Below are 22,611 nucleotides of genomic sequence, written 5' to 3' on the forward strand. Positions count from 1 at the left end.
GGATTATCAAACTGAGAAAATTGTAGCAGAAATAGAAGAAAGTGCCAAGCGTCGGTCTAATCTTATCATTTTTTGGCTTGGACAAACATGATCAAAATGAACAAGAAGAGAATAACAGAAACAGTGACAGAGCTGAAGTGTCGGAGATCATTAAAATCGTTCAACCCAACATTGACATATCCGAACTAAGACCTATTCGACTGGGCCGTTTTGATTCTGCAAAAAAAAACGGCCTGTTAGAATTAGTCTCGCAAATGAAAAACTTGTTCAAGATATCAGGAATACAAAAAAATCTTGCAAATTCTAGATTCAAGAATAAAATTAGAGTATCCCTAGATAAAACCCTACAGCAACAGGAATTATATAAGAAAACTCGTGACAAACTGAATGAACGTATACAGACTGGCAAATAAAACCTGATTATAAGAAGTAAAAATAATATTCCTGTAATTGTAGCAAAAAATTAAAACTGCCCAACAAACAGTACCTACCCATGGAGTCACCTGATATTTTCAAAATGTTCACGTAATTCGTTCAAAATGTGAAGCTTTGTATTCTGCTTTGAGTCAGGAGGAATTCGATCTTATTGCTTTATGCGAAACTAATTTATCGTCTGACGTCTCCAATAGTGAATATTTTTCTGAAAGTTACAATGTTCGGAAAAGACCGTAAATTAGATGTTGTATCTCGAGAAAGTGGTGGTGGTGTTTTACTAGCTATAAAAAACAGTATTCAGAGTGAAATAGTAAATGTTGAATTATTTGATAATGATTTTCCCATTATTGATTTGCTTGTATGTAGATGCTTTTTAAAGCACTCTCCGTTTTACGTGTGTTATTTATATTCCACCATCTGTAAGCCCTGAGACTTACGAACTATTTTGTGAAACATTAGAACAATTAGAAATTTTTCAGACCAAAAATGTAGCTTTCATTGATGACTTCAATGCTCTTAACTTTGTATGTGTTTCCGCTCTTGATAACAAGTCCCACACTCTCTATATTATGATTAACTTCTTGAATATGAACCAATGGAATAATATATTGAATGACTCGAATAGGCTCTTGGACCTGATCATTTCCAATATGAAATGTGAGGTGACAAGAGACAGAGCTCAAATGGTTCCTGAAGATATGCCTTATCATCCAGCTCTAATTATTGATTTTAATAATTTCTTGATTGGAGAAACTAGTTTCAACTCAAATGATAACCAAAACCAAAAAAATATAATTTCAAACGATCCAATTATCCTGCATTATATAATACGCTACTTGGTCTTTCCTTCGGTATTCTGATGATGTAAATTTAACTGTTAGTGATTTCTATGATGTCTTATATAATATTATTGATTCACATGTTCCTATTTTCAAAGTGTTCAAACATAAATATCCCAAATGGTATACATCCGAGATTATTTGCAATATCAAAAAGAAAGCTAAACTACGCAAGAAGTACCAGAAAACGTAATATGCAATACAATTATGAATTCAAGAGCCTTAGACTTATCATCCAAAAACCAAATCAAAGCTGCATATGATATTTATTTAAATTCTATACAAGAATCTGTAGTATCTAATCTTCAATAATTGTGGTCATATGTACATTCCAAGAATAGAACCTCCCGTATTCCAGCTAGGATGAAATATGATGGCTGCACTTTCGATTCTCGTGATGAAATTGTGAATAGTTTTGCAAATTTTTTTCACAGTACATATTCATACTCTGGCAGTTGATGAAAATACTTTGCATCCATGCTTATCAAATTCAAATTGTTTTTTGAAAACATCAGCGTACAGGAAATCTTGATTGCAGCACGTAAACTAAAAAATAAGTTCACTTCTGCTCCTGATAAGATATCACCCCTTGTGATAAAAGATTGCATCGGTGTATTGGTCTATCCCTACTGACACTTTTCAATCTTGCAGTTAAAAATAATAATTTTTCTGAATTATGGAAGATATGACGAGTTTGTCCCATTTTTAAGTCTGGAGATCCATGATCCATCTGATATTCGGAATTATCGTGCTATCTCAATCCTATCGAACTTTGCAAAACTTCTCGAAATTGTCATCTACAATGGCGTACATTCCTCAATTCGTAATATCATATCTCCGCAACAACATGGATTCATGTCGAACACATCCACCATAACAAATTCAATTGTATTGACCCAAAATGTTAGTGATGTCTCAGATAATCGTGGTCAAGTTGATCTGATATATACTGATATATACACATGATCCTTCTACAAAAACTCCCCCAATTTGGTTTCCATAATTCAGCAGTACTTTTCATTGAATCCAACTTACTTCAACGCGAACAGTTTGTATCTTATAATGGCTCTGATTCTTTTTATTACAATCCTTCATCTGGAGTACCTCAGGGGTCGAATCTCGGACCACTTCTGTTCTTATTATTTATTAATGACCTCAGTAATCATGTCGATTGTAATAAGTTATTTTTTGCAGATGATTTGAAAATATATTTCCCTATCGAAACTATCGAAGACTGTAATACATTGCAACGACAGTTAGAAAATATACAGACTTGGTGTGAAGTTAACAAACTATATCTCAATGCATCCAAATGTAAAGTAGTGTTTTATAGTAGAAAAATGTCAGTCATCGAGTGCAATTATCGAGTAGTTACCATTTCACTGTCCCGCAGTAACTTGATTAAAGATCTTGGTGTATATTTTAATCAAAAGTTGTCTTTTTCCAGCCACATTAGATCGAAAGAAAGTGAAGCATTGAGAATTTAAGGCTTCATAGTTCGCAATTGTAGATCTTTTTCAAACATATCTGATTTATTTACTCTTTATGTAGCCTAGGTAAGTTCAAAATTAGAATATGGCTCTGTTCTATGGTCTAAATTCTACAATTGCTATAATACATGAATTGAAGAGTTCAACGTCGTTTCCTAAAGTTTATTCACTACAAATTTTATGGTTTCTATGCTGAAAGAGGTATTCCATATGAATCTCTTACCATAACATTCAATATTGAAAGTCTTGAATTACGCAGAAAACTTGCTGGAATAATTTTTTTGTATAAATTACTGCAACCAATGTGGCTGCTATGGAGGTGTTATCTTTTATAAATTTCTGTGTCCTCATTTCAGAACTAGAAGTACAAAAAACCTTTTTAGAGCCGACTGGCCAGAACCAATTTGTATCTCAAGTCACCTATCTTTAGCATTTGCAATAATTTCAATTCAATTTCAAATTTGTGTGATATCAATTTTGATTCCCTAGAATATATTGTTGACACTGCATCTCAGTATTTCATGGAGAATTTTTAATTTTCTGGTATAGTTTTTTTTATTTTATTATATTATATTTTTGTTATTCGTATTCTCAAATTGTAACTTTGTAATTATAAGGATCTATATTATTTTTTTAACATACTTAGTTAACCCTGTAATTGGTTTTTAACTGTTGGGTAATGAAGGCTATTATTTTTTTTTATACCGAAGTATGCGCTGGTCAGGCCCTATCCCCCGAAGCTCCGATACATTCGGGCGGGCGCGCCAGCATTATCAACCAACGACCACTGCCCACACCGTGGGGTAAGTGATCATTGGGTCCGAGAATCATGTGCCCTGAGCAAGCGCAGTGAGCCAAGAATGACAGCCTTTTGCATCTGTCCGGCTAAGATTTCTGCCTTAGTACGGCAAGCCGATATGATTTTAAGTTTCGAGAACAACTATCTTCACGGGGTAGTCTGGATAGAGTCTGCGGAGTTCGAAGAGAAAATCCCGTTTTTCCTCCTCTTTCCTGACGATATTCGTCTCGCCAAGAGCTGAAAACTCCACGACAAATATCGTTTTGCTCTGGTGGCCGAGAAGGACTACATCAGGCTTATTAGCTTGTATGAGCCTGAGGGTGGGGAACGAATAGTTCCAATAAATTATGCACTCATCGTTCCCCAAAACGGATTCAATATCCCCCGGAGTGTAGGGCAACACCGATGTCTCGTCAATACCGTAAGACTGCCGTATATGGTAATATAGCACTCTTGGGGCCGCGTTATGTCGATGGATATAGACCGAGGACGCATATGCTGGACATACTGATAGCAAGTGCATTAGGGTCTCGGGCGCCTCGCGGCAGGCCCTGCACCTTGTGTCAGGCCCTGCACCTTGTGTCAGGAACCTCTATACCCATCACGCGACTGCGGTAGACTAAGGTGTTGAAGACACCATCCTGGCAAGCCATGATGAACCCCTCAGTTTTCGACTTCGGCCCACTCGACCTGAGAAAATCGAACGTCAGGCGCTTTGATAAGTCAATGTTATTGAAGAAGACCCCATGCATTGGCTTATCCTTGTGTTTGCGCAGAAGTGAGGTGATCTCTGCGGCTGTTATCTGAGTTTTTTGCTTAACGGGTTTCAACTCAGTGACAGAGTTGTGATCACCTCGTTCAGTGTCGAAAACTATACCGAGTTCATCAGCTGTTCGAGCAGCTGCCCTAAAGAGAAATGCTCCAATTCCTGATCTCTCATGGTCACGAACCATGCATCCAAATGGTGCACATCCTTTCCGTAGTCCCCGCATCGTCCTCTTTTAAGATGGACCATTGCACAATTGTCTATCCCGAATTTCGTACCGATAGCATGCCTGTACTCTTCCACCACCCTCAAGGACTGATGGAGATCCTTCTATCCAGAGGCATAAAGTTTAAGATCATCCATATAAAACAAATGGGTGACCTTGTGCCTCTGGTTTCGGGTGTGCCACAGTTATACTATCGAGTATTTCTGAGCGCAACGGATAATGGCAATATCGGGAGTGCCACGGTTATACCATCGAGTATTTCTGAGCGCAACGGATAATGACAATAGTGAGGTGCAGAAGAGAAGGGGACTGAGGGAATCACCCTGAAATACACCCTTTCTGAAACTGACCCACACTGTTTGGACTCTTGCATGACTGGATGTTATGGTGAAACGAGTTCGCCAAAGTGGTATCAGTTGTTCAATGCATCTCACTATTTTATCGGGTACCGCAAGGCATCTGAGCAAATGCAAGATTAGCTAATGCGATATTGTAATAATATAATTCCCAATCTACAACTGCATTCAACAATCATGATATTTCTTCAAATCAAAGAAAGTAGTCGACTACCAAAGAATAGTTCAAACATTCAAATTTAAATGTTATCAGTGTGGACTAACCGACCAAAAAATCAATGCAGAAATCAGACATTCATCAGAAACTCAATATCAACATAAAGATCAGATGATGACCATTTACCACTTATTATATCAAACATACATGGCAGTTGTTAACAGTGGGAGCCAGATTTCTGTTTTGTCCTCAGAAGTTTGAAAATGGCTGTCAAATTTTCATAACTGAATGTCTCACTTTCCTAACACTGCAGTGTAGTCTGTTGGAGCACTGATAACAAAAATGAGAAAGGTAGTTCAAACAAACACATGTTATTTTTTCTCTGGATGATGAACAATTTTTTCAAAAAATTTTACTGATATGGAATATGTCTCACCCTACTATTCAATGCATTATTTTTTTAAGGCTGCATAACGCAGTAATCAACCTTAATGAAAAGTATTTGATTTCCAAAGTATAAAGTTTCTTTTCAACACCCCAACCCCAGAGTAGTATCCGGCCAAATGTGAAAATTGATTAAGAGAATTACATCAAAACTTTTCTCACCAGCCAGTTGTTGGCTATGAATACACTATGAGTTTGATAAATAGAGATCGTAAAGAATCTTTTAATGAAACTATTCCTCAAATGCTCGAGGGAAAGGTGATTGAGAGAAGTTTATCATAATATTTCACCGATTACGACAACTGTTGAACGTAAAACGGTGGGCATATGTCTGGATGATAGATATTTGTATACTTTTGTAATAGAGCCTGATTTTTATTTGGCCCATCTTATCGACGAAATCATTAAATCAATGTCTGGAAAAAAGTGTTTTCCACACACTGCGGGCGTTAAATGCCTGTTGGCCCTCCTGTAATCCATCACATATTGAATACGAGACGCGTGTGGTGTCGCCATCGTGATATTAGCCTCCATTTTGTATACACAAAATTCAATCTTCTAAACCGCGAGACCGGGATTTTATCCTTTCGATTCGGAAAGCGATTGAACAGCGCAGTATGTTGGTTTTACTTTGCCAGATGTCAGCTTCTTTTGTAGGATCACTATGAACCTCTGCATCCAAACAACACAGTTCTTGTGGCTTTAGGGGCCCAATTATGTGGAACGTCTTACGTTTTCTGATTATCTCCATTGGTGACATGCCATGCCACCGGAAAGTGGAACGGCCACTTCCACCACTTCTTTAGCAGGCTGGTGAGGAGCTATATAGCCCATCCGCTGAATATAAGATGCGTAATCTCTAAGGTTTTGGGCGGAAAAAGTGGCATGCTCCGGATGTGTTTCACACTATAGAAAATGTATTTTCGCCACTTCGTCTGTGACCCCACTGAGCGGGTCGGTTATGGAGACTCCTTCTTCGACTACCAGGAACCAAGTTTTGAGTCTACCAGTTTGTTAGTCCTGTAGACTCTCGGCCGGCATCTGAGGATGCACCTGAGCTGCCGGTCTGGTTTTGCACTAGTTGCCCGGGTAAATGGTGGAGCAACAATAATGAATGACCATCCGTGGTTATTTATTATTGTTTTGATTATTTTCTCATTTTAATAAGTCAAACACATTATCTGAATTTTCTGCCTCTGATTAAATTATGCAGTGGCTTGTGACATGCCAGGTAAGTCAGTACATCCAATGGAATCAGCCATGCGTTTTACCACGTATAGGGTTGACAAATGGCTAACAAAACAGTGCAAACCCTTTTCAATACCACTAGTTTGAGTGTCATCAATTCAAAAGAATTCATTGAAAAAATCAAAGATTTAAGGTTATGAGATGGTCAGATTTTAGTATATTTTGACATATCTGAGATTTACAAGTGTCCCCAAATTAAAAACAATCGTATTACTAAAAAATCTTTTAGAAATGAATGAAGTATGTGATAAATTAGTCACAAAAGTGCATGAAATAGAAATACTTGCAGTTCGCTAACTGCTTTTGCAAACATCATGAGGGTACGGCAACCCGTTGTCTCCTTTCAAGGCCAATCTGTTTACGAGCAGATTAGAAATGGAAGCAAGACAAGAGTTAGGTTATTTTCCACGGACTTGAAACCGATTCGTGGATGATTTATTTGCAACTTTAGAGATGATTTCCTAAGGTGAGGTAGAGCATTCTGTATCTATCTCAATAACAGATTTCTAAATAATAAGGTGAACTTCTTCCATATGAACCAAAATAAGTGTTGAGCAACCCAAAATGTGAGATTATGAAAAGAGAAAGTCTAGGATTCACAAAATAAGCTACGAGGATTTCGATAAAAAGTATGTTAGTCAAACTAAGAGGACTATAATGGGTCACTATAAATAGGAACATGTTTCACATAGATTCGAGAAGTCTAGAGTCGCTCAACATGCCTCAGAGAACGATCACAGAATAAGTGCTTAAAATTTTTGATACCGCTACATGAAAACAGGTTTTCAGATGCCTTCGAAAGTTCAGAAATCGAAAAATGTAGAGTGAGATCTATGATCAGCGACAACAAATTGCTTTTTATTTTCGTACGTAATAATAACAGGAAGAAAACTGGTGAAGGATTAGCTATTATAACGGAAATTGATTTACTCTTTGGTGTCTCTCATATATATATATATATATATATATATATATATATATATATATATATATATATATATATATATATATATATATATATATATATATATATATATACATATATATACGTGTTCAGAAGTTTGTTGACCCTGCTCAACTCACTTCTTACTATACTGGTACTATACTGAACACGTAACAGCACACCTAGATAATTACAAATGAAATTTTGTCGAAACGTCGGTGAAATTAGAGATAATATTACATACACGGATCAAATACCCGGAAAAACCAGTTCAGATTTAATATTCGATACCTTAACGGGGAGATGAGGTCAGCTAAGAAGAAGAAGAACTCAGGTAAAACTCAACAACATTTAAGTAGTAGGTAGTAGAGAGTTTAAGAACACTCTATCTCTGAACACGTAACGAATACCATTTTACCAGTATAGTAAGAAGTGAGTTGAGCAGGGTCAACAAACTTCTGAACACGTAACAGCACACCTAGATAATGACAAATGAGATTTTGTCGAAACGTCGGTGAAATTAGAGATAATATCACATACACGGATCAAATACCCGGAAAAACCAGTTCAGCATATTCCTATCCGTGAAAACTTCAGATTTAATATATATATATATATATATATATATATATATATATATATATATATATATATATATATATATATATATATATATATATATAGATTATAAGTGTCTTGAGGAGTGCCTAGAAGATGACAGTACTACCAACTGTCGAAAGCGCTCGCAGATAATTAATAGAAAGCTTCAAATCCTTTTTGTAGAATTTAATATTGAAATACTCAAAATAAAGGAAAATTTGTTGCATCAATCATATATCATATCACATATTTGTGATATAATCATATATCACAAATCGCCGACCACAGTTCGACTTGTATTGATCAAATTTTTGCGGAAATTCCCAGTACACCATATGTAAAAACCGCAGTGATCAAAACATATATAAATAACAATTTTTCTGTAATATGCTTTACTAGTAAACAAACTAGACAACCCAATGTTCACTGTAATGCCGAATCATATATAAAAATTATAGACTATAATAAACTGAAATTCATCATTGAAAATATAAATTGGATAACAGTTTTGTGTGAAACTGAGAACCCGGATAAAGCATATTCTAATTTCATGCAGTTGCTACCAGGTTCCATAACAAACAGCACTACAATGAGAAAAATTAATATAAGCTCGAAGAATTGTAAACTGAAACCATAGATGACGCCATGGATAATTTTTGACGCTGTGGAACAACAGCGCAGGACGCAGAAACAACAACCACAGCGTCAAAAATTCAATGGAAGTCACAGACAGAATATCATCGACGAATATCAGCACGAAAACTAAACTATTCTCATTCGACATGAAAAACATGTATTCCAACATACCGATCAACGAAAGTATAAAAATCATATCAGATAAACTAAAACACCAAAACATAGACAGGACCTACATAACAGATGGAACACAGCCAAAATACAATACTCATCGAAACTATTTCGAATCCGATGGAAAAATTTATAAACAAACAGATGGACTAGGGATGGGATCCCCACTATCTAGCATTATATTCAAAATATACCTGCAAACCATAGGTGAGAAAATCTAAACAATAATAAAAACACATGATGTTTCTTATTTCGCGGTATTATCACTAGTAATTGTTTTTTTATTTCTGTAATTTCGCGTGCATTATGGAGTGGTGCTTGTTAGTTGAGTTAGAGTAGCTTTGAGCTAGACTTCGCCAATGAGTACCATAATCTCTTGTTACTTATTTTCATTTTCAAATGGTTTTTTTTGTATTGTAATGAATCTGAAGCCGGCCCTGACCGACGCATGACGGAATACCGCGAAAGAGCGGGAAGGATGCGGATGAGTCCCGAAATCCGCAGAGGGATCCGGAACGTTCGTTGACAATATAAAAACGTCGCTCTCCGTCCCGAAGTTTAGTTTGTACCAAGAAAGCGATTCGAGCGGTTAACAAACGGTGAAGATAAATTAAGCGTTAGTGGTGTAAATAAATTAGTTGTGATAGTGAAGTATTGTTAAAATAAATTTGTTTAAGACAGTTGATTCCTTAATTCGTTACAGTATTATCAATAAAGCCTATTTATTGTTATTACTATAAAAAGGAGAATGATTCAGATACATTGACGATGGCCTGTATATATCACAAAACAATGGAATAAGAATAGATCAAATAACAAAGGAAATTAACAAAATAAATCAAAAACTGATTTTCAGCATGGAGGAAGAAAACAACTCGAAACTCAACTACCTGGACATAACTATCGGATATATAACCACAACAAAACACAATTTCTAATGGCTACACAAACAAGCTCCACCATACCGGCAAGTTCAATCCACCCACCATCACACAAAATGGCTGCCTATAACGCATTCATATACAGAATGTTGAGGATGCTACTTAGCAATGAAGCCCGGAACAAGGAAAGGAAAATCATATACCAACTAGCGAACAAGAACGGATATACCCAAAAGACAATAGATATTAGAAAATAGAGTCAAACAAAAAATACAGAACAAGGATCAAACTACTCCAACAGACAAAACAACACAACGATGGACTGCATTCACATACGTAGGTCATCAAACCAAAAAACTAACAAACATTTTCAAACCCCTGAACATCAACATCACATACAAGCCAAACACGAAAATAACACAAAAAATAAACAGCTATGAAAAAGAAGAAGACAAAAACATAAACGGTGTGTACAGCATACAATGCTCGGACTGCAACAAATTCTATATCGGCCAAACCAAGAAAAAACTGATCCAAAGGTACGACGAGCACAAAAAGGCATATATAAACCCAATAATCTATAAATCAAACCTCGCAACACACGCCATACAAAACAAACACAACTTTCCCCCACTTATAAAACAAGTGAATAAAGGTAACCGTGTGGACATCTGATGTACCTGTTGTAACCCAAATACAGGCAAATTTACCTGCAGTACCTGCACTAAGGCGTTCTGACCGCAATAGAAGAACAAACATGAGATCCAAGAGTGTCCACTGCATCCCGAAAAAGTCACTGTTTGGTGTGGATTTTAGGCTGCCGGCGTCATCGGTTGTAGTGTCCTTTAGATAAGTGTACATATTCTTTTAAATATTCAATCATATACATACACTTTGTAAATTAATCGTTTTTACTCATAACTAGGTCAACCATGGTTTGCTAATATTGCAAATATATTTATGTATGATATGTAAACTATATCGCCATTCGACGAGTTGTGAATTGACAAACTGAATTAGAACAGAAAGTACTTATGATGCACTGTTTGGAACCTTTGGTGTAGTTTTTCCCAACACCAAATAGTTATTTTCAACACCTCGACCAAGTGATCATCTTCAAAGAGGAAGATTAAAACTAGAAACTAATGCCAGCTAACCCTATTTATGCTATATAGGTATCCCATACAGGTAAACCATCCAGGCGTACCACCCATACAAGTATACCAACCTAAATTAATTTTACAATTTTGCATTATCTATTATTTTACAATATATGTTTATATAAAACAAATTTCAGCTATATAAAAATTAATTTCACAATACTGCCTATCCAAATTTATTTTTGCAATGTGTCCTTGTGTAGTAATCAGTAAACCCAAAAAAATTATTTTATTTTAACAAGCTATATACTATTCTCTTTGGTATAGGTCCGTCATCATTATTCATAATATTATTGTGTTTACTTATTTCTACACTCTCATAGGCATCTAGTTGCCTGTTGTTGTTAACTGTTCTCTTGTCTACCTAATCTCAATGAACTGAAGTCTATGGAATGGTTTTGTTGCAAAATATGATGGGCGACTGCAGATTTTTCAGATCTTCCATATTTTAAGTGTGCTATGTGTTCTTTATATCTTCAATAGATCTTTTTGTCTGTCCATAATATTTTCCATCGCAATCCTTACATTCAATTTCGTAAATTCCAGACTTTTCCGAATTCTCGACTTTGTCTTTTGGACTTCCCAAAAGGCTCTGTAGTGTATGACTTGTTTTAAAAACCACCTTCATACCTAGTTCCTTGAAAATATTTCCAAAGTATATTGGTGGTATGGAACTGAGATGTATTTATCTTGGTTTTTGTCCTTTCTGAAAGTCGAGATTTTGTTCATTCTTAACCTAAACTTCTTCCTTATTATGTCATCTACAATACCCCTCGAGAAACCGTTAGTGGCTGCTATTTCCTGTATTGTACGTGTTTCTTTTGTGAACCTATCATGTGTTAGAGGGAAAATCAAAAGACGATGATGCACTAAAAAATTCAACCCAGCACGTTTGTGCTGTCCAGAGTGATGTGAACTGTCAGGAATATACCTGTACGTGCTTGTTTCTTTTCTAAATATATTTTATTCTAACCCTCCATATTGGCTCCTCATTACCAGAACGTCAAGAAATGGTAGTTGTCGTCCCGTATTTTTTAACTATACGTGAATTTTACTGATGGACATCGATTATTTAAAATGGAAACAAAGTCGTCAATATTCGATTTTTTAGTATCGAATATCGCGAAAATAGCATTCACATACCTTAGCCAAACCCTAGGAAAATACTTCGACTTTTCTTTGGTTTCCATTTCGAATCTGCTCATGAACAGGTCTGCCAGGTAGGGGGACAAGGGATTTCCCATGGCCGTTCCTTCCTGTTGTTCATAAAAGCAACTTTCTACCTGGAACCGATTTTGTTTCATACACAAATTAGTAAGAGAAACGAATTCATCGATTTCGTTATTATTGAAATTATTTTTCTCTGGTAATTCCCTGAGGTATTGCAAGGTCTGTGGAATTGGGACGCTAGGAAATAAGGAACTAAAGGGCCCTGTAAACGATCAAATTATTTGTCAAATATTCGTTTGACAAACGTGTTTGTCAAATTTTTTGAAAGTGTGCGAGCTTGTTTGACGTGTTTGTCAAACAATGTAAATGTTTGACCTGTTTGATGGAAATTTTGATTGACGGTGTGTTTGGCAAACCTGTTTGATAGTGTGCAATGGTGTTTGTCAAATAAGATCTCAGTTATTGCCTTGATACCATGGAGAACACAACTGCGACAATCAATAACGGCAACATGTCAGAAAAAGAATGTCTTTTGGAATTTATCTCCGTATATCGCGACATGCCGATGCTGTGGAGAATAAAATCAAAAGACTATATGGATAAACACAAGAGAATGAATGCGATCAAAAAAATGACGGAGTTATTGAAAGTGTCTCGCGGGAACATCACTGAAGAAGATGTTAAAAAAAAAATTAATATTTTACGAACAACTTTCAAGCGTGAAAATAATAAGGTGAAGAAATCTATGCTTTCTGGATCTGGTACTGATGAACTCTATGTACCTTCATTATGGTACTACAAAGAGCTTGAATTTCTACAAGACCAAGTGGAGGAAGAATCGGGGATCAGTTCAATAACAGGACAAACGGTAAATAGTAACAATGTTTATTTTATTTTAATTCTACAAGTACAACATATACAGTTACCCACTCTAAACATTTGAAATTTTTTCATTTTCAAATAAGAATTCATTTTCAAAAGAATATTTTTATAAACAACTTGTTACAAATAGGTACAACATAATATTTTAACCTAACCAATAATAATATTTTAACTTAACCAATTAATAAATATTTTTTATTTTCACAAGTACAGCAAATACGATTAGGTACCTATTCTAAACATTTGTTTTGCCATGGAATAGCACCCGTTGAATTAAAATATTCACAAAAATCATCTCTCACTTCTTTTGCTAATGTAGCGCTATTTCCAGCCCGTGCACGTTCGATATTCAACAATTGATTTGACTCATTTCTCCAAGATCCTTGTATGACAGTCCCTGTAACACAATCTTCCATGTCTAATTCTCCATTCCTAATGTAGTTTTTTTGTTTCATTAGTAAATTGTGTAAATGACAACACGCCATTACTACAATTTTAGCTTTTGTAGGACATAATTTGATGGGTTTTTGGAGAATCTTAAAACGACTCGCAAGAATGCCGAATACATTTTCAATTATTCGCCGAGCACGGGATAAACGATAATTGAAAATCCTTCTGTTGTCATTTAAAACCTGCTTATTGTAGGGCTTCATAAAATTTGGAAGAAGCTGGAAAGCTTCATCGCCTACAAATACAAATGGCATTTTTTTATTAAAGTTTGGCAATTCCTGTGGCTCTGGAATCTGCAACTGGTTGTTCTCAAACATATTCCAAAATTTTGTATTTTTAAGTACTCCTCCATCTGACACTCTACCATTTGTACCGACATCAATCATGATAAATTCATAATTTGCATTAGCTATGGCCATAAGCACTATGCTGTGTGTTCCCTTATAATTATAATAATAGGAACCGGAATGCTCAGGTTTTTGTAACGTGATATGCTTTCCGTCTACAGCTCCGATGCAATTATCAAAGTTCCATGAATTTCCAAATTGTCGTGCCAATATTTTCCAACTTTCTTGTGTTTTGGGTATCTGAAACATAAAAATACTTATTATTATTATGTAATATGTTTATTATTATGTATTATTATTATTATGTAATATGTTTATATTTATTGTTTTGGTTTCTAGGAATCGTCAAAACTATCAACATCAACATCAACACAATCACCTTTGCCACCTTCAGCATCTATTAGTCCTGTACAAATAAAAAAGAAGAAAAAGGAGGACTTGCAACAGGACTTATTGACATTAGCCAGGGATCATTTCAAAAAACCTGAAAATGAATATCAGGTGATGGCAAGAAACTGGGCCTTTAAGCTAGAGCGCATGTCTGGAGAACAAAGAAGACTGGCAGAAAAATTTATAAACGAAATACTCTTTGAAGGAGAAGAAGGAAACCTTCATCGACATTCGGTAGTTATTAATCCGTCTCAGCCAGCACTCGCTTGGAACACTCCATCACCTACTCCGTACAGCCCATCTCCTATTTCACAACAATCATATCTGTCCAATACGGAGCAACCTGTGGTGATTCATATTTCAGACTCGCAAACAAATGAAACTAATACAGAAACTGAAGATGATACAGCAGCCAAATTTATAAACAATTTTTATTCTCTTTAAATTATATATTTTGTAATTTTGAAATAAAAATCTTACCTGAATATTGCTTAATTTTTCATTTATTGCCTCACAAGTTTCAATGATAATGCCGCTGAGTGTACGAGGTGCAATGCAGGCTTGAAATTTTAGGTCTTCAAAATCGGCGCCACTAGCCAGGTACCTCAAGGTTATAGATAATCTTTGAGAAGCTGGTATAGATTTACGCATAACGGTATCTTGTTTTGCTATGCAAGGACTTAGCAATGTTAATAAATCTTCAAATGTTTTATGGTCCATGCGCAGGAAGTTTGCATAGTCATTTGGTTCTGTGAGCACTATTTCCCGTAACAAATTTTCGTGCGTATATTTATCCCGTAATTTCAACCATTCTCTAGACCATCGACGACCTTTTTTCTTTTTCTTCATACATAGTGCTAGTGTCAATGCCAAAAACGCCTTATCTGTATTATCACTCATTGTTATATACGACAGAAGATGATAACAACACACGAACGTCAAGGAGAAAACTGAAATATGGGCAAATTTATTTGATCTATTGGTTTGATCGTATGCGCTTTTGTTTGATGAAAACATGAAGTTTGACAAACAAATTCGACAAACAAATTTGACCGTCTACAGGACCCTTAACATCAAAAGAAACCAAAATTTCACCTTCTTGCAGAACCACGTTTTTTGTATGTTGTATGAACTCTAAAGAGTTTTTTATACTAAAACTAGGTTCCGCAACGGACAAGGTTTCAAATTCCTTAGTGAGCCACTTTGCTATTTGGTAGATAGGAGCTCCAATAGCTGACACGATGGGGCGCATTGATTTTCCCGGTTTGTGGATTTTTGGGAGGCAATATAGTTTCGACACCGTTGGGTTGGAAACTTGTAACTTCCGTTTCAGTTGAGGGGTAAGTATGTTGTCGCATTTCTTGAGGACATCTTTTACTTCGGCAGTCATCTTTGGTAACGGGTTCCTGGACAATTTCGCATACGGTCCGTTAGTAATGAGAGTATTGACCCTTTCGTAGTTTTCCGATTTATCCAGAATTACTACTTTGTTACCTTTGTCGGCTTTCAAATAAAAAACGTCCTTTTCTCTCAACCGTTTGATAAGTTTCTTTTGGTTTTTATTGTTGTTTATTGAATGCTTCAGTTTATCCATTATCTTGTTCTTGGAGATTTGATTCCTGACCTTTTCTCGAAATACTCCCTTCGAGGAATCGAACTTTCAACCCTAGCAATGATATCCTCAAGAACTTCTCGGAAGGCGGGATGCCAAATTTCAAACCGTTGTTCAAAAGGTTAATGTCTTCCTTATCAAACGATTGTGATGAATGACTTTCAACAATATTCATGAATTTCAGAGTGGTTTCATTCGGTTTATGCTTAGATATGAAGGTTTTGAGTTTCTTTTTGAGCGTACACATTTTTCTGATATATTTTGATTCAATCATCCGGAACATTCCTCTCTGAAAGTCATTCCATTGTACGTAATCATTTTCTTCTAATCTATATGTTAGTTTTTTATATAGACTATAACTATCTAATTCTAAGAGACTACGGTTAGTGTACAGATGATCGATTTCTTAATCAAGCCATTTTCTTTGGCGAATTTTTTGACTTTATCAGCAACTGAAGACAAAATTTGGAAAAATTGAATATCTTTTACAGCTCTTTGCAGATAAACGAAAGCATTCAATAAACAATAATAAAAACCAAAAGAAACTTATCAAACGGTTGAGAGACAAGGACGTTTTTTATTTGAAAGCCGACAAACGTAACAAAGTATTAATTCTGGATAAATCGGACTACTACGAAAGGGTCAATACTCTCATTACTAACGGATCGTATGCGACATTGTCCAGGAACCCGTTACCAAAAATGACTGCCGAAGTAAAAGACGTCCTCAAGAAATGCGACAGCATACTTACCCCTCAACTGAAACGGAAGTTACAAGTTTCCAACCCAATGGTGTCGAAACTATATTGCCTCCCAAAAATCCACAAACCGGGAAAATCAATGCGCCCCATCGTGTCAGCTATTGGAGCTCCTACCTACCAAATAGCAAAGTGGCTCACTGAGGAATTTGAAACCTTGTCTATTGCGGAACCAAGTTTCAGTATAAAATACTCTTTAGAGTTCATACAACATACAAAAAACGTGGTTCTGCAAGAAGGTGAAATTTTGGTTTCTTTTGATGTTATTTCCTAGCGTCCCAATTCCACAGACCTTGCAATACCTCAGGGAATTACCAGAGAAAAATAATTTCAATAATAACGAAATCGATCAATTCGTTTCTCTTACTAATTTGTGTATGAAACAAAATCGGTTCCAGGTAGAAAGTTGCTTTTATGAACAACAGGAAGGAACGGCCATGGGAAACCCCTTGTCCCCCTACCTGGCAGACCTGTTCATGAACAGATTCGAAATGGAAACCAAAGGAAAGTCGAAGTATTTTCCAAGGGTTTGGCTAAGGTATGTGAATGCTATTTTCGCGATATTCGATACTAAAAAATTGAATATTGACAACTTTGTTTCCATTTTAAATAATAGATGTCCATCAGTAAAATTCACGTATGAGTTAGAAAATAAGGAACAACTACCATTTCTTGACGTTTTGGTAATTTGGAGCCAATATGGAGGGTTAGAATAAGATATATTTAGAAAAGAAACAAGCACGTACAGGTATATTCTTGACAGTTCACATCACTCTGGACAGCACAAACGTGCTGGGTTGAATTTTTTAGTGCATCGTCTTTTGACTTTTCCTCTAACACATGATAGGTTCACAAAAGAAACACGTACAATACAGGAAATAGCAGCCACTAACGGTTTCTCGAGGGGTATTGTAGATGACATAATAAAGAATATACCTATATATCATAAATAGGGTTAGCTCGCATTAATTTCTAGTTTTAATCTTCCTCTTTGAAGATGATAACTTGGTGATCGAACATGTCGAGGTGTTGAAAATAACGATTTGGTGTTGGGAAAAACTTCAGTAATATTTAGAACAGAAAGGTCAATAGACTAAAGTGAACACTCCTTCAGTCTTTGATTTCAACCATTCCATTATGAGAGAACCTTTACACGGTCCATATTTTTTTGAGGACGTTGGCCAGGCCATCATTATTAACGACGAGCACTATAGGCCTGAATTGGATGATCTGGACACCAATGACATGTGGTTTCAAGAGGACGGCGCTACGTGCTACACAGTTCTTGCAACATAGTATATTCACGAGCGATTTGAGGGCATCTCACGTGATAGTGATGTGAACTGACCACCAAATCGCAATTCGACCTTTTTAGCCTTTTTTTGGGGGGTGTTTTTTAAGTCGCAGGTGTATGCGAATAAGCCTCAAACCACAACAGTTCTCAAAACTGACATAACCCACGCCATCGGTCAAATTTAGCCTGATTTGTGCGCCAGGAGTTATGGAAAATTGGACGTTTCAGATGCGCTACACCAAGAGAAGCTGTGGTGGACATTTGAACGATGTTGTGTATAAACGAATAAAAAATTTCGAAATCTCACACACACTTTGTTTAATTTTAAATGTATTGATAGGAAGTGCTTAATGAAAGACCCTATATTATAACGGTTTCAAACTGTTTAATCAGTCACCTGGCCACGTTAAAATTTTAGAGGAAAACTGTAAATTTCTGAAATCAGTAAAATATTTATTATGTGTTAGACCCTATTATGGTTAGAAGAGCTCTGTAAGGACAGCTTTCTCAAATTCATTTTATCATCTGTATTTTTAATATGTATCTAGACAAAGTAGTATTGTTTCTTCAATGTGTAATATCTCACTTCAGTATCTGTATGTATTGTATGTGTTTGGATAAAAATTTTTAATGTATGTTTATATTTGTTCACATATTCATGTCTTTACTCTGTATTTATGTTATTTCAATATGATTTGTACTCTGTATGAATGTTTATGTGTGTTTATATGTATGGTGACTGAAGAAAATTTGCAGCTTTGTCGAAAAGACCTGATGTTTTTTGGACAATAAAGCATATTAATAATAATAATATTATTAGGCTTTAGTCATCTCCTGATGATGCTAGCTTTGCTAGCGAAACGCTCGTCGAGAGACCATACTTTGTTCAGGTGTGGGAAAAGTGATTTCATTAAATACATTTTTTATGTCAGAGGTTCCAATTCTACCTATCAAAATAGTTGGCCATATTTTCTTTATTTCTATTTTCATTCATGAGATAAGAACCCTTTCATGTTTTTATTTACCCTACTGTTTGCATGAATACATTTGTTTTTCATCTTTTTTAGAGGTGTACTCCAAAAAGCAAAAGAAAGTGGCCTTCATTCTGTAGCGTTACCTATCATAAATTCTGTGAAGAGAAATTATCCACCTGAAGAAGGGGCTCACATTGCACTCCGTAAGTTGAATACACAGATAATCATGTTTATGTCATTGTATGGTTTCACCTTAGCTTAGACGCATTATTGGTGTTGATAATAGTGATAATTAGCAAACTGATAAAGAAAACAACGTAAATATACACCCGAAACTGATAAGGAACACTTGTTGAAATCAATACTAATAAAAGATTATTGGCTTCTCCATCATTTCATTCTCTCAGCGTTGAGCAGTATATATTAATTTTAAAATCATTTTGAAAACTAAAACTAGTGTGTTCTCAAAATATTAAAAAAGGGTATCTAGAAACACAGTTCAGGTCTCATATTTTCATTGAATTAGTAAGTACCAGGATTTATATTAACTTATATTTCATAATAACCACACCCAGACACAACGTGTTTTGATAAAAGGAAGTCGATATAATTTTTGTTAAATTTTCAAATGATTTTGCTACCGTAAAGCAAACTGAAAGATGTATATTAACCTCCCGCCTGCTGGAGCACTAAAGACAGGGTTGTTCTGAAGCTAAAAGTGTCCTGAAACTTGAACTTAACAATGAAACACCAACTAAAAATAAATGAAGAAGGTCATTAGAAATATTTTAATTGGGTCAAAAGTAGTAGATACTCAACTCTTATTCAATAAGTTCTTATGAACTATGTCAAAATCAAAAAGTTGCTTTCAATATAAGGGTCGTTTCTTTTATCATGTGGTAACATTGCTATATTCTAAACCGTAAAAGATACGAAGACGATAAAATGGGAAAAAAGGTAACTGTCATCGGGAACAAAACAATGGTCGAAGAAAATTTACAGGGAGTCTCGTCCTCGAGTTATAAGGAGGAAACAAAAAATGCTGTTTTTCGTTTTTTTCGAATGGAATTGTTATTTCGGAGAATGTTAAAAAATGGAAAAGGAAAATGTTATTGTATTCGAAGTTTACGATGACAATGTAATAATGAATATTTGATAAAACTTTTCGTGTCAACATGGCCACCATCAAATACTGACCTGTCTTTTTTATTACAGATATTTATAAAGCAATAAACTCACAATCCAAGGGTATATCACATTTGATATTTTTATAGCGTTTCATTTGAAATAACTACCATCATCAGTGACAACAATTTTAAATTACGGTCCTGTCGTTACTTCTTTGTACCCTAACACAATGAAAATTCGTACTTTTTCGATTGGGAAATTTTTGTTATTGCTGTAATCCTTCTTTCAAGGCTTATTTCTCCCTAATCAATTATAGTTCGTAATATTTTTATAATTCTCATTTTGTTACCATCTTAAACGTGTAGGCTTTGCTTGGTTTTTATGACAGGAAAAATGAATGCATCTGTTGAGAACTATCAGACGTTTATGAACATATCAAAGATGTATTCAAATGATGAAAGGTCTGATAAGCTATTTAGTTATGCAAAATCAAATAGAAATCTTCTTTTGGCAAGGAATATGTATGTTGAGCTATACCCGAATCGTCGTATTCTGAATATCCAAATGTTTAGATGATTAGAAAGAAATTTGAGGGACTATGGTGCATTTGACAGAAAGAAAACAAGAAAATGTGTAGTTACTGGGAGTGTGAGGAATCAAATATATTTTATAGGTAAGCAAATATTACCACATAAAAATTTACACAAAAACATCTTTTTCTTTAATTTAGGATTGGACGGTTACAAAAATTATGCTAATCAAGATTGTTTTTTACGAGAAATTACCCACGAAATGGGAATCTCTGTAAAATCCATCAGAAATATTTTGAAAAAGAACAAATATAAATGCTACAGGATACGCAAAGTTCATCACCTCAATGAAAGGAATTATGGACTGAGAGTACAATTTGCGAAGTGGTTAAGGCATAGAAATAGGAAAGTTGGAAATATTTGTAAAAAAATAATATAGACGAACGAATCAAAATTCACCAACCAAGGTGGAATAATACAAATGAACATTTACATAGGGAAACCAATTTTCAAGAAAGGTTTGAAATAAATGTTTGGTTGTGAATTGTGGGAACAAACATCCTTGGCCCTTTTATGATGTTTATTTGAATAGTGAAATGTATCTTCATTTTTTATTCAATGAAGTCGATGGCTACTTAGATGAATTGCCACTGAATATCCGCCATGAAGTACAATATTTTCAACTGTACGGGTCTCCTCCCCATAATGAAGCAATAGTAAGGAAACATTCAGATGCAATATTCCCAAGGAAATGAATTGGAAACAATGGACCAATTAACTGGCCAGCTCGATCCCCAGATCTGACTCCTTTAGATTTTTTGTCTGGGGATACATAAAGGATAAAGTTTTTTCAATACCAAATGCAGAAATCGACCATCTCAAACAAAAAATAACAGATGCATGTATTAGTATTATACCTATTATGCTAAAAAATTGCTACATAAATTGTCTGGACTGAAAACTTATGTGCATTCAAGAAAGAGGTCGTCAATTCGAGCATTTAATGTAGATTGCCATGTAGCTTTGATTTTCTGTATTGATTTTCCCAAAAGTTCATGATAAAATAAATTATTTTTCTTTTTGATTGTTGTCACTGATGATGGTGATTATTTCAAATGAAACGCTATACAAATATTAAATGTGATATACCCTTGGATTGTGAATTTATGGCTTTATCAATATCTGTAATAAAAAAGACAGGTCCGTAATTCAAAAAAAGTCGATGGTGGCCATGTTGACACGAAACGTTTTGTCGAATATTTATTATTACATGTCATATTATACTTCGAATACAATAACATTTTTCTTTTCCATCTTTTGATATTCTTCAAACTACCAATTCCATTTCAAAAAACGAAAAACAGCATTTTTTTTCCCGTATAACTCGAGAAGGGAGAGTGTCCCCGTAAATTTTTATCGACCGTTGTATTGTTCCCGATACAAGGTGACTTTTTTCCCAATTAATCGTCTTCATATCTGTTACGGTTTAGAATATAACAATGGTACCACATGATGAAAGAAACGGCCTGTATTCAGAATAGTCAAACTAAAATGGAGCAAAGTCTTCATCCTCAGGATATTTTACTAACCGAGTAGTGTGAGCACCTAAACCAATGTAACTCTTTACAAAACTTTTCAAAGCGAATTTCAAGTGTTTCAAAGTGACATCTTACAAGATAATTCATGTCATTTACAAATTTTGGAGTGATTATCACCCACGTTTAGGTAGTGGAAGTATCAAAAATATCGTAAAAGAGTATCCCCTTTCTGAAACTATTTTCGAAGTTCCTTTCAACAGATTGGTTTCGTTTTCATATAGCCTTCCCTAATAACCCCAATCAATGAACCACACATGTTTTTATAAACCAAAAGTACAATAAAGACTGATTTCAATTAGCATCATTCTGTCCACTACATCATAGTTGT

At 35.1% G+C, this 22,611-nt stretch overlaps 3 protein-coding genes across 6 annotated transcripts in view; 2 read left to right on the forward strand and 1 right to left on the reverse strand.

The window, feature by feature from the left end:
* Nucleotides 1-22,611, forward strand: part of Gdap2 (ganglioside induced differentiation associated protein 2) — a 313,619-nt gene that overhangs the window by 110,587 nt on the left and 180,421 nt on the right. For all 4 annotated transcript variants that reach the window (XM_074174665.1, XM_074174666.1, XM_074174663.1 and 1 more), the window contains exon 5: nt 19,121-19,230. In XM_074174665.1, coding sequence (XP_074030766.1) covers nt 19,121-19,230 — 110 coding nt within the window. The remainder of the gene's footprint in view (nt 1-19,120; nt 19,231-22,611) is intronic.
* LOC141482081 (uncharacterized) lies at nt 12,573-14,875 on the forward strand. The gene is made up of 2 exons (XM_074174661.1): nt 12,573-13,189; nt 14,340-14,875. Exons 1-2 carry the CDS (start codon nt 12,797-12,799, stop codon nt 14,832-14,834), a joined length of 888 nt encoding a protein of 295 aa, XP_074030762.1. The 5' UTR covers nt 12,573-12,796; the 3' UTR covers nt 14,835-14,875.
* LOC111505677 (uncharacterized) lies at nt 13,191-15,466 on the reverse strand. The gene is made up of 2 exons (XM_023160528.2): nt 14,871-15,466; nt 13,191-14,240 (listed from the first exon to the last, which is right to left on the reverse strand). Exons 1-2 carry the CDS (start codon nt 15,405-15,407, stop codon nt 13,434-13,436), a joined length of 1,344 nt encoding a protein of 447 aa, XP_023016296.2. The 5' UTR covers nt 15,408-15,466; the 3' UTR covers nt 13,191-13,433.

This window comes from Leptinotarsa decemlineata, unplaced genomic scaffold (assembly GCF_025532065.1).
Source record: "Leptinotarsa decemlineata unplaced genomic scaffold, Ldec_3_MD MMD2_tig00000690_RagTag_RagTag, whole genome shotgun sequence".
Classification (NCBI taxonomy): Eukaryota; Metazoa; Arthropoda; class Insecta; order Coleoptera; family Chrysomelidae; genus Leptinotarsa; species Leptinotarsa decemlineata.

Coding starts and splice junctions, on each gene's coding strand:
- LOC111505677 (XM_023160528.2), bottom strand. CDS start 15,407: ATGTTTTCATCAAACAAAAGCGCATACGATCAAACCAATAGATCAAAT. Junction 14,241..14,870: donor AAAAATTAAGCAATATTCAG/GTAAGATTTTTA, acceptor TTTATGTTTCAG/ATACCCAAAACACAAGAAAG.
- LOC141482081 (XM_074174661.1), top strand. CDS start 12,797: ATGGAGAACACAACTGCGACAATCAATAACGGCAACATGTCAGAAAAA. Junction 13,190..14,339: donor GTTCAATAACAGGACAAACG/GTAAATAGTAAC, acceptor TTTGGTTTCTAG/GAATCGTCAAAACTATCAAC.